General features: G+C 47.8%; 1 protein-coding gene across 1 annotated transcript in view; it reads right to left on the bottom strand.

Annotated features, from left to right (window-relative positions):
- Positions 1-12818, bottom strand: part of tmx3b (thioredoxin related transmembrane protein 3b) — a 107470-nt gene that overhangs the window by 34590 nt on the left and 60062 nt on the right. The window contains exon 13 of the mRNA XM_037534170.1: positions 1274-1330. Within this exon, the coding sequence (XP_037390067.1) occupies positions 1274-1330 (57 nt within the window). The remainder of the gene's footprint in view (positions 1-1273; positions 1331-12818) is intronic.

Below are 12818 nucleotides of genomic sequence, written 5' to 3'. Positions count from 1 at the left end.
TTTATGCTCAGCTGGGAATGAGTATGGCGGTGAGTGGCTGTGGCCAAGGCAAGTAGAAATCTAGCCAATCATCCAAACACCCTTACCTTAGCATTAACACACCTGCTTATTGAGTTCAGGTGATTCAGACACTCCCATTGATAACAGGTGTATAAAATCAAGCCTTGCAGTCTCCACAGATAAACACTGTCAGTAGATAACTGGAGCAGTGGAACCGTGTTCACTGGAGTGATGAATTAGCCTGACTATCTGGAAGCCTGATGGACGAGTCTGGGTTTGGTGGACGTCAGGAGAACGTTACCTACCGGAATGAGTTCTAGCAGTAGAGGAGGGTTTGGTGGAGGAGGGATGATGGGCTGGGCTGTTTTTCAGTGCTTGGGCTCTCAGTTCCAGTGAAGGGTGATGTTGATGCTGCAGCACAGAGACGTTGTACACGGTTAAGCTTCCAGCTTCGGGTCAGCAGTTTGGGGAAGAGCCTCTCCTGTTCCAGCAGGACCGAGCACATGTGCACAAAGCAGCTCCACAAAGACATGAAGTGACCAGTTTGGTGTGAAGGAACTCCAGTGGCCCTCACAGCTGACCTCGACCCCACTGAACACCTTTGGTATGAACTAGAATGGAGATTGTGAGCCAGGATCTCTCGACTACCGTCAGTGTCTGACCTCACGGCTGCTCTTTAGACTGAATGAGCACAGATTCCCACAGACATCTTGTAGGAAGCTTCCCAGAAGAGTGAAGGCAGTTATTGCCGTAATGGGGGGCAGCTCCATACTAACGGCCCATGGTGTGGAATGCGACGTCCAACAAGCTCATATAGGTGTGGCGGTCAGGTGTTCACAGACAAGTGGGACTGCGGACTACAGTCATTTTAGGTTGAACTGACTGACCATTTTTAGCATGAATGGTCTGAGGGATCACTTGATATCATCGTCTTTTGATATGATTTAGACCCGCCCACTCAAATACAACAAAGAAAACACAAAAGGGCAAAATCTCTCGACGGAAATGACCATCATTGCTGTTTATCTGGCAGAAAAAAGGTCCATTCACGCAGGAGCCTAAAGCTCAAAGCATAAACAGATTAACAAAAAGGCTGACGGCCCATTTAAAACAACAAATGTCTATTTAATCTGATCATCCTGCAGCAGTTTAAGGTTCTCGAGTGACCAGCCATGACATGTTTGACCTTCTCTGTCAGGTCAGCGGGTGCGGATGCTCAGGGATGGAGGGATGAGATGAGACAGTGAAGAGAGAAATAAAGAGCACCACTCACCCCATGATGAGGCTGTTGATGTAGTCACTGCCGTTCATGTGGCCAAACTGGAAATCCCTGCAGGTTTAAGAGAAATAAAAGTATAATTATTATTTACACTCTGCATTATTCAACATGACCGGTAAATAAATGTGTGTGACAAGTTCTACGGCGCTGTATCTGAAGTAGAACACAGTAGAAGAACGCTTTCATGATGCAAAGAACACTTTAATCATGCAAATAGTTCTTTGAGTCATAGTTCTATATAGATCCATCGTCTTCACTTAAGAACCCTAGAAAAACATCATAATTTCTAAGAGTGTCGCGTTTAGTGTTTTCAACCCACACTTAAAAAAAGAGGGTTCTTCAAGGGTTCTTTTGTAAACAAAAGGGTTCTTTACAGAACCACGAAGGCTCAGAAGAACCTCTGCATGAATAAAGGGCTCTTTCATCATGAAAGCGTTCTTCAGATTGAGAATGTGCTACATTTTTGAAAAGGGCTCTTCTATCTATAGAGGTTCGGTATAGAACCTTTTACAGTACATTCTCCACCAATTGGAACCCTTTCACGATGCAAAGAACCATTTAATCATGCAAAGGGTTCTTTGAGTGTTCATGGTTCTATATAGAACCATTTTCTATACTAAAGAACCCTTGAAGGGCCCTCTTCACAGATAACATGTTAAGTGAAACCTATTCTGGTCGTGGTGTTTTATCCAAAGAACTTCAAAACGAAACATTTTAAAAGGAAAAATTAAATGTAAATACACATTTGAAGCTCTCGAACATCATGGAACAGACGTTTACATTCGGACAGAGTGCAGAATACAGGGGGTCCTGAGGCATCCAGGACATCCCTAATTAACCTGCTGGACCCCTGATGCTCAAATATTAACTCATATAAAGCTCACTGTTCAGCTGCTTCCCCACAATCAGCTTCTGTCTCCGGTGGTCTTAACTAACGAGAGCTGCAGCTCTGCTCTGCCTCAGGGTGGCGCTGTAGCAGACTGGCTCACCCAGTTGGTCCTTCATAGCCTAGAAACCGTAACTGTGACCTGGATTCCTCTGAAAAACTTTCCAATGAGCTGCAGCAGAAAACCGGAAAACTCGCCCAGTTTCCCAAGAGATTGGAGTGAAGAGTGACTGTTCCTCATTCCTCACACTGAAGACAGAAGAGGAGACGAGGAAGATCTCAGTTACTGTGAGGAAGAGCGCAGAACCGCACTAGAACAGAGACTCTACAGAAGAGGAGACGAGGAAGATCTCAGTTACTGTGAGGAAGAGTGCAGAACCGCACTAGAACAGAGACTCTACAGAAGAGGAGACGAGGAAGATCTCAGTTACTGTGAGGAAGAACGCAGAACCGCACTAGAACAGAGACTCTACAGAAGAGGAGACGAGGAAGATCTCAGTTACTGTGAGGAAGAACGCAGAACCGCACTAGAACAGAGACTCTACAGAAGAGGAGACGAGGAAGATCTCAGTTACTGTGAGGAAGAACGCAGAACCGCACTAGAACAGAGACTCTACAGAAGAGGAGACGAGGAAGATCTCAGTTACTGTGAGGAAGAGTGCAGAACCGCACTAGAACAGAGACTCTACAGAAGAGGAGACGAGGAAGATCTCAGTTACTGTGAGGAAGAACGCAGAACCGCACTAGAACAGAGACTCTACAGAAGAAGAGGAGACGAGGAAGATCTCAGTTACTGTGAGGAAGAACGCAGAACCGCACTAGAACAGAGACTCTACAGAAGAGGAGACGAGGAAGATCTCAGTTACTGTGAGGAAGAGCAGAACCGCACTAGAACAGAGACTCTGCAGAAGAGGAGACGAGGAAGATCTCAGTCACTGTGAGGAAGAGCGCAGAACCTCACTAGAACAGAGACTCTACAGAAGAGGAGACGAGGAAGATCTCAGTCACTGTGAGGAAGAGCGCAGAACCTCACTAGAACAGAGACTCTACAGAAGAGGAGACGAGGAAGATCTCAGTTACTGTGAGGAAGAGCGCAGAACCGCACTAGAACAGAGACTCTACAGAAGAGGAGACGAGGAAGATCTCAGTTACTGTGAGGAAGAGTGCAGAACCGCACTAGAACAGAGACTCTACAGAAGAGGAGACGAGGAAGATCTCAGTTACTGTGAGGAAGAACGCAGAACCGCACTAGAACAGAGACTCTACAGAAGAGGAGACGAGGAAGATCTCAGTTACTGTGAGGAAGAGTGCAGAACCGCACTAGAACAGAGACTCTACAGAAGAGGAGACGAGGAAGATCTCAGTTACTGTGAGGAAGAACGCAGAACCGCACTAGAACAGAGACTCTACAGAAGAAGAGGAGACGAGGAAGATCTCAGTTACTGTGAGGAAGAACGCAGAACCGCACTAGAACAGAGACTCTACAGAAGAGGAGACGAGGAAGATCTCAGTTACTGTGAGGAAGAGCAGAACCGCACTAGAACAGAGACTCTGCAGAAGAGGAGACGAGGAAGATCTCAGTCACTGTGAGGAAGAGCGCAGAACCTCACTAGAACAGAGACTCTACAGAAGAGGAGACGAGGAAGATCTCAGTCACTGTGAGGAAGAGCGCAGAACCTCACTAGAACAGAGACTCTACAGAAGAGGAGACGAGGAAGATCTCAGTCACTGTGAGGAAGAGCGCAGGACCTCACTAGAACAGAGACTCTACAGAAGAGGAGACGAGGAAGATCTCAGTCACTGTGAGGAAGAGCGCAGAACCTCACTAGAACAGAGACTCTACAGAAGAGGAGACGAGGAAGATCTCAGTTACTGTGAGGAAGAGCGCAGAACCTCACTAGAACAGAGACTCTACAGAAGAGGAGACGAGGAAGATCTCAGTCACTGTGAGGAAGAGCGCAGAACCGCGCTAGAACAGAGACTCTACAGAAGAGGAGACGAGGAAGATCTCAGTCACTGTGAGGAAGAGCGCAGAACCGCACTAGAACAGAGACTCTACAGAAGAGGAGACGAGGAAGATCTCAGTTACTGTGAGGAAGAGCGCAGAACCGCACTAGAACAGAGACTCTACAGAAGAGGAGACGAGGAAGATCTCAGTTACTGTGAGGAAGAGCGCAGAACCGCACTAGAACAGAGACTCTACAGAAGAGGAGACGAGGAAGATCTCAGTTACTGTGAGGAAGAGCGCAGAACCGCACTAGAACAGAGACTCTACAGAAGAGGAGACGAGGAAGATCTCAGTTACTGTGAGGAAGAGCGCAGAACCGCACTAGAACAGAGACTCTGCAGAAGAGGAGACGAGGAAGATCTCAGTTACTGCGAGGAAGAGCGCAGAACCGCACTAGAACAGAGACTCTGCAGAAGAGGAGACGAGGAAGATCTCAGTTACTGCGAGGAAGAGCGCAGAACCGCACTAGAACAGAGACTCTACAGAAGAGGAGACGAGGAAGATCTCAGTTACTGCGAGGAAGAGCGCAGGACCGCACTAGAACAGAGACTCTGCAGAAGAGGAGACGAGGAAGATCTCAGTTACTGTGAGGAAGAGCGCAGAACCGCACTAGAACAGAGACTCTGCAGAAGAGGAGACGAGGAAGATCTCAGTTACTGTGAGGAAGAGCGCAGAACCGCGCTAGAACAGAGACTCTACAGAAGAGGAGACGAGGAAGATCTCAGTTACTGTGAGGAAGAGCGCAGAACCGCGCTAGAACAGAGACTCTACAGAAGAGGAGACGAGGAAGATCTCAGTTACTGTGAGGAAGAGCGCAGAACCGCGCTAGAACAGAGACTCTACAGAAGAGGAGACGAGGAAGATCTCAGTTACTGTGAGGAAGAGCGCAGAACCGCGCTAGAACAGAGACTCTACAGAAGAGGAGACGAGGAAGATCTCAGTTACTGTGAGGAAGAGTGCAGAACCGCACTAGAACAGAGACTCTACAGAAGAGGAGACGAGGAAGATCTCAGTTACTGTGAGGAAGAGCGCAGAACCGCACTAGAACAGAGACTCTACAGAAGAGGAGACGAGGAAGATCTCAGTTACTGCGAGGAAGAGCGCAGAACCGCACTAGAACAGAGACTCTACAGAAGAGGAGACGAGGAAGATCTCAGTTACTGCGAGGAAGAGCGCAGAACCGCACTAGAACAGAGACTCTACAGAAGAGGAGACGAGGAAGATCTCAGTTACTGCGAGGAAGAGCGCAGAACCGCACTAGAACAGAGACTCTACAGAAGAGGAGACGAGGAAGATCTCAGTTACTGCGAGGAAGAGCGCAGAACCGCACTAGAACAGAGACTCTACAGAAGAGGAGACGAGGAAGATCTCAGTTACTGCGAGGAAGAGCGCAGAACCGCACTAGAACAGAGACTCTACAGAAGAGGAGACGAGGAAGATCTCAGTTACTGCGAGGAAGAGCGCAGAACCGCACTAGAACAGAGACTCTACAGAAGAGGAGACGAGGAAGATCTCAGTTACTGCGAGGAAGAGCGCAGAACCGCACTAGAACAGAGACTCTACAGAAGAGGAGACGAGGAAGATCTCAGTTACTGCGAGGAAGAGCGCAGAACCGCGCTAGAACAGAGACTCTACAGAAGAGGAGACGAGGAAGATCTCAGTTACTGTGAGGAAGAGCGCAGAACCGCGCTAGAACAGAGACTCTACAGAAGAGGAGACGAGGAAGATCTCAGTTACTGTGAGGAAGAGCGCAGAACCGCGCTAGAACAGAGACTCTACAGAAGAGGAGACGAGGAAGATCTCAGTTACTGTGAGGAAGAGCGCAGAACCGCGCTAGAACAGAGACTCTACAGAAGAGGAGACGAGGAAGATCTCAGTTACTGTGAGGAAGAGCGCAGAACCGCGCTAGAACAGAGACTCTACAGAAGAGGAGACGAGGAAGATCTCAGTTACTGTGAGGAAGAGCGCAGAACCGCGCTAGAACAGAGACTCTACAGAAGAGGAGACGAGGAAGATCTCAGTTACTGTGAGGAAGAGCGCAGAACCGCACTAGAACAGAGACTCTACAGAAGAGGAGACGAGGAAGATCTCAGTTACTGTGAGGAAGAGCGCAGAACCGCACTAGAACAGAGACTCTACAGAAGAGGAGACGAGGAAGATCTCAGTTACTGTGAGGAAGAGCGCAGAACCGCACTAGAACAGAGACTCTACAGAAGAGGAGACGAGGAAGATCTCAGTTACTGTGAGGAAGAGCGCAGAACCGCACTAGAACAGAGACTCTGCAGAAGAGGAGACGAGGAAGATCTCAGTTACTGTGAGGAAGAGCGCAGAACCGCACTAGAACAGAGACTCTACAGAAGAGGAGACGAGGAAGATCTCAGTTACTGCGAGGAAGAGCGCAGAACCGCACTAGAACAGAGACTCTACAGAAGAGGAGACGAGGAAGATCTCAGTTACTGCGAGGAAGAGCGCAGAACCGCACTAGAACAGAGACTCTACAGAAGAGGAGACGAGGAAGATCTCAGTTACTGCGAGGAAGAGCGCAGAACCGCACTAGAACAGAGACTCTACAGAAGAGGAGACGAGGAAGATCTCAGTTACTGTGAGGAAGAGCGCAGGACCGCACTAGAACAGAGACTCTGCAGAAGAGGAGACGAGGAAGATCTCAGTTACTGTGAGGAAGAGCGCAGAACCGCGCTAGAACAGAGACTCTACAGAAGAGGAGACGAGGAAGATCTCAGTTACTGTGAGGAAGAGCGCAGAACCGCGCTAGAACAGAGACTCTACAGAAGAGGAGACGAGGAAGATCTCAGTTACTGTGAGGAAGAGCGCAGAACCGCGCTAGAACAGAGACTCTACAGAAGAGGAGACGAGGAAGATCTCAGTTACTGTGAGGAAGAGCGCAGAACCGCGCTAGAACAGAGACTCTACAGAAGAGGAGACGAGGAAGATCTCAGTTACTGTGAGGAAGAGCGCAGAACCGCGCTAGAACAGAGACTCTACAGAAGAGGAGACGAGGAAGATCTCAGTTACTGTGAGGAAGAGCGCAGAACCGCGCTAGAACAGAGACTCTACAGAAGAGGAGACGAGGAAGATCTCAGTTACTGTGAGGAAGAGCGCAGAACCGCGCTAGAACAGAGACTCTACAGAAGAGGAGACGAGGAAGATCTCAGTTACTGTGAGGAAGAGCGCAGAACCGCGCTAGAACAGAGACTCTACAGAAGAGGAGACGAGGAAGATCTCAGTTACTGTGAGGAAGAGCGCAGAACCGCGCTAGAACAGAGACTCTACAGAAGAGGAGACGAGGAAGATCTCAGTTACTGTGAGGAAGAGCGCAGAACCGCGCTAGAACAGAGACTCTACAGAAGAGGAGACGAGGAAGATCTCAGTCACTGTGAGGAAGAGCTCAGAACCGCGCTAGAACAGAGACTCTACAGAAGAGGAGACGAGGAAGATCTCAGTTACTGTGAGGAAGAGTGCAGAACCGCACTAGAACAGAGACTCTACAGAAGAGGAGACGAGGAAGATCTCAGTTACTGTGAGGAAGAGCGCAGAACCGCACTAGAACAGAGACTCTACAGAAGAGGAGACGAGGAAGATCTCAGTTACTGTGAGGAAGAGCGCAGAACCGCACTAGAACAGAGACTCTACAGAAGAGGAGACGAGGAAGATCTCAGTTACTGCGAGGAAGAGCGCAGAACCGCACTAGAACAGAGACTCTACAGAAGAGGAGACGAGGAAGATCTCAGTTACTGTGAGGAAGAGCGCAGAACCGCACTAGAACAGAGACTCTACAGAAGAGGAGACGAGGAAGATCTCAGTTACTGTGAGGAAGAGCGCAGAACCTCACTAGAACAGAGACTCTACAGAAGAGGAGACGAGGAAGATCTCAGTTACTGTGAGGAAGAGCGCAGAACCGTGCTAGAACAGAGACTCTACAGAAGAGGAGACGAGGAAGATCTCAGTTACTGTGAGGAAGAGCGCAGAACCGCGCTAGAACAGAGACTCTACAGAAGAGGAGACGAGGAAGATCTCAGTTACTGTGAGGAAGAGCGCAGAACCGCGCTAGAACAGAGACTCTACAGAAGAGGAGACGAGGAAGATCTCAGTTACTGTGAGGAAGAGCGCAGAACCGCGCTAGAACAGAGACTCTACAGAAGAGGAGACGAGGAAGATCTCAGTCACTGTGAGGAAGAGCTCAGAACCGCGCTAGAACAGAGACTCTACAGAAGAGGAGATGAGGAAGATCTCAGTTACTGTGAGGAAGAGTGCAGAACCGCACTAGAACAGAGACTCTACAGAAGAGGAGACGAGGAAGATCTCAGTTACTGTGAGGAAGAGCGCAGAACCGCACTAGAACAGAGACTCTACAGAAGAGGAGACGAGGAAGATCTCAGTTACTGCGAGGAAGAGCGCAGAACCGCACTAGAACAGAGACTCTACAGAAGAGGAGACGAGGAAGATCTCAGTTACTGTGAGGAAGAGCGCAGAACCGCACTAGAACAGAGACTCTACAGAAGAGGAGACGAGGAAGATCTCAGTTACTGTGAGGAAGAGCGCAGAACCGCACTAGAACAGAGACTCTACAGAAGAGGAGACGAGGAAGATCTCAGTTACTGTGAGGAAGAGCGCAGAACCGCACTAGAACAGAGACTCTACAGAAGAGGAGACGAGGAAGATCTCAGTTACTGTGAGGAAGAGCGCAGAACCGCACTAGAACAGAGACTCTACAGAAGAGGAGACGAGGAAGATCTCAGTTACTGTGAGGAAGAGTGCAGAACCGCACTAGAACAGAGACTCTACAGAAGAGGAGACGAGGAAGATCTCAGTTACTGTGAGGAAGAGCGCAGAACCGCGCTAGAACAGAGACTCTACAGAAGAGGAGACGAGGAAGATCTCAGTTACTGTGAGGAAGAGTGCAGAACCGCACTAGAACAGAGACTCTACAGAAGAGGAGACGAGGAAGATCTCAGTTACTGTGAGGAAGAGCGCAGAACCGCACTAGAACAGAGAGTCTACAGAAGAACAGCTGATAGAACGAACATTTACTGACACTGAAGCATCAGCACTGCTATGGAGAGACAGTCAGCCGCCAGAGGACACAGGAGTTGCCAGCCACTGAAAACTGCATTTCGCCAACAGCCTGAAGAGGCTAGTGAGCTACACATTACAGCTCCCTCACTTTCTCTCCCTCACTCTCTCCCTCACTCTCTCTGTCTGTCTGTCTCTCTCTCCCACTCACTCTCTCTCTCTCTCTCTCTCTCTCCCACTCACTCTCTCTCTCTGTCTCTGTCTGTCTGTCTGTCTCTCTCTCCCACTCACTCTCACTCTCTCTCTCTCCGATTGTCCATCTTTCTCTCTCGTCCGCCTCCCTTTTTTATTACCGAAATTTTAGACCATTTCATTTTGGCCCATTCCTCGTGAAATTTGCACACATTGTAAAGGGCAACACTTGCGTTCAAATCATGTCAAATACTGAAAAATGATGAAAATGAAAGTTTTTTTTTTTTTTTTAATCCCACTAACGGGGAAATTCCACCTCCAACTTTAACCCGTCCGTGAAGTGAAACACCACATACACACTAGTGAACACACACACTAGGGGGCAGTGAGCACACTTGTCCGGAGCGGTGGGCAGCCCAATCCACGGCGCCCGGGGAGCAGTTGGGGGTTAGGTGTCTTGCTCAAGGACACCTCAGTCATGGACTGTTGGCTCTGGGGATCGAACCGGCAACCTTCCGGTCACAGGGGCAGATCCCTAACCTCCAGCCCACGACTGCCCCAGGACAAAATGGACATGGAAGGTGATGATATGCACAGATATTCGTATCTGCATGTGTACAGACACGGCTCTTTAGCTCCTTTCACACTGGCTCTTTATTCTATTTATTGTATTTTTTTTATTGTTTTTTGTCTTTTAGTTTAATCCTTGTTATCGGTCTCTGTTCGCCTGGTCTGTTCAGTGTGTTAACCTCATACGCGTGACTGACGGCGTGTATTCTGATTCTGATTAATCATCAATCAATGCTCTCCACTCTCACAAATCACACTGGAACATAAATGAACGTCTCTCCACGCTGACCGAACAAACAGACGAACACAGGGTCAGCGCGAAAGGCATGTGTTAGTCTGCCGAGGAGCCTCGGCAACGTTCCGGTCCGCTGGCTTGTCAGTTTAATTTCTGGACAGCATCAATTTCAAGAGATGCCTTCCAGCCGTGGAGCACTCAGGCTGGTTGGTGTTCGTTTGATTGGTGTGTGAAGGCCTTCAGACGAAGGAGGCCTGGAGATGAATTACAGAAACTTCTCAACTCTGAAATCTTATCTGTTTGGTCTCCATGACGACTTTAGTGAGGACTGAATTTAGGACAGAAGCTACTACAGAACAGCAGCTCTGAAGTTCATAATCTTATCCAAACTCCAGGGAAGAAAACAGTATCACACAAACTTCCTAACTGCGGTGCGTTCCAATCGGGAGGCAGCTGTCTAGGTAGGCAGCGTTTGCGCTCCCAAGACAAAGACCGTCCCATTCGGAAGGCAGTATAAGGCAGCTGCCTTCTAAGGTGCCTTATTTTGACCAAATCTGAAGGCAGCATCGCATGTATCCTTCTCAGCGAAGGCAATCCCACAATACGGCTCAAGTCAAGTCAGCTTTATTGTCAATACTACAACATGTACAGGACATACAGTGTACTGGACCTGCGTTACTCTCAGACCCTGTGGTGTAACAATAACATTAACATTAAACTTTAAATAGACGGTAAACCTGCTCACCGGCCGGAGTTCACAAATGTAAGTTATTGCTTGACTTCTGTCTTCACCATTTTGATTGGTTGTTGTATTTGTGTAAAGTATTTAACATATTTGTCTTTGTAGGTCTCTATAAACAGTTTGTGGGGAGACCGGCAACGTTCACAGATCATTAGGTGCACTTATTTTTAAATAAGTATTATTATTAATATACTTAAGCTGCACTTATTTTATTGTACTTCACTCTGTATTGTAGTTTATTGTTATTGTAGTTTATTGTATTGTAGTTTATTGTTATTGTATTGCACTGAATGGCACAGGGTTCTGCGTTCAGCTCTGCTCCTTTTCTCTCTGTATCAGTGACTGTGTTTCTATCAGTATCTGAGCTCAGGACCGTCTTTCTCTCTAACCTACTGGTAAATAGCAGAGAGACTTTCTCTAGACAGACAGAGCACTTCTTGTAAGTCGCTCTGGATCAGAGCGTCTGCTAAATGCTGGAAATGTAAATTAGGTGAAGCTAATGTTAGTTACCTGTGTAAAAACGCTCAAAATGAGCTCTTCGCTACACAGTAGTGCTTTTTGTTGAGGAGCGGTTACGGAGAGAAAACTGCACCAAACGTCTGAAAGCAGCTCACTTGTTGAGCGTATTGGTAGGAAAACCGCGGAACCAGCAGCATTACAGACTGACGTTCTTCCTGACTGATGAAAAATAGTCTGACTTACTGACGATGCAGGAGTTCAGAGATAAAATGTTCTTAATATAAATACCACAAATGCTCGTTTGTCCTGCTCTGCTCGTCTTGTATTACTGTGCTCAGCACGGTCACCGTCTGATGGTGAATGTTGACGGCTAATTTCAGACTAGGAGCACAAATCAGACGAGAATGCATGAAATAAAATGCATATTAGCCATCATAACTTTGTCTGCGAAGCTTTCATCTGAGTGCATTTGGTACAAAATTATACACACTTTTCAGCCTTTGTGTTAGAAAGAAAGCAGGCTCATTAAGGCGGATGAGGACTGAATGAATTGAAACGATTCATAAGCAAGTATTCACGATTATCTCTATTTATCTGGGGCGCCGAGTCGAGTGTATAATGACCGATACGACTCCTTAAAGAAATCCGTCCTTTCACACGGAGATGATCCACCTTTTCAGTCGGAGGTGAGTGTAAGCCAACCAGCGAGTTCAAGTAAACATGCAACAAACTTGTACGTCGCAGTGTAAGTTATGACGCGTGACGCCTCTGAAGCACCGTCCCGAATGCGATGCCAACTAAGGTTCCTTGTCAGTTAAAATGCTGCCCAAAGAGGGAGCTGCCTTTGAAGGCAGTGACTCCAGAATGGAACACACTACTTGACTAAGACCCAGTCCCATTTCACCCCTCACCCCTGCCACACAGCCCTACCCCCTCGTTTTGCTCTGCGCGTTCTCGTCTAGGGGTGGGGGTCCTGATTCTTGTCGAGATAGAGGGGTGGGGTGAAGTGTTGGGGCTATATGACCCTCCGAACGGAGACTCCAAACCAAGAGTTTGAATGGTTCTTTAGACTGAAGGCGAATGTGCTGTATATAGAACCTCTTTGAAAATGTTGGGGCTGCATCCCTGCCCCTCATGGCCACATGATAAGCAGGTAGATCCCAGTGTTCTGAAGTAAATGTGTCCCAAAATCTGAAAGTCAGTGAGGAACATTAAGAATCTCCATATTTTCTGCAGTTCAGCACTTTTTCGTGTTTTAGTGTAAAATATGGTGATTTTCTGTGTGACCAGCTGCTCAGAGCTGAGTTTGCTGAGGTTCTGAGTTTAAAATGAGCTGAAGCTGTCACTGAAACGTAGAGCTAGGACTGTTTGGTAGTGAAAAAAATGAAATAATGAATCATTATTTAATAAAATAAC

The sequence above is a fragment of the Pygocentrus nattereri genome, chromosome 24, assembly GCF_015220715.1.
Source record: "Pygocentrus nattereri isolate fPygNat1 chromosome 24, fPygNat1.pri, whole genome shotgun sequence".
Classification (NCBI taxonomy): Eukaryota; Metazoa; Chordata; class Actinopteri; order Characiformes; family Serrasalmidae; genus Pygocentrus; species Pygocentrus nattereri.
This window is presented reverse-complemented; position numbering and strand designations above follow the sequence as displayed.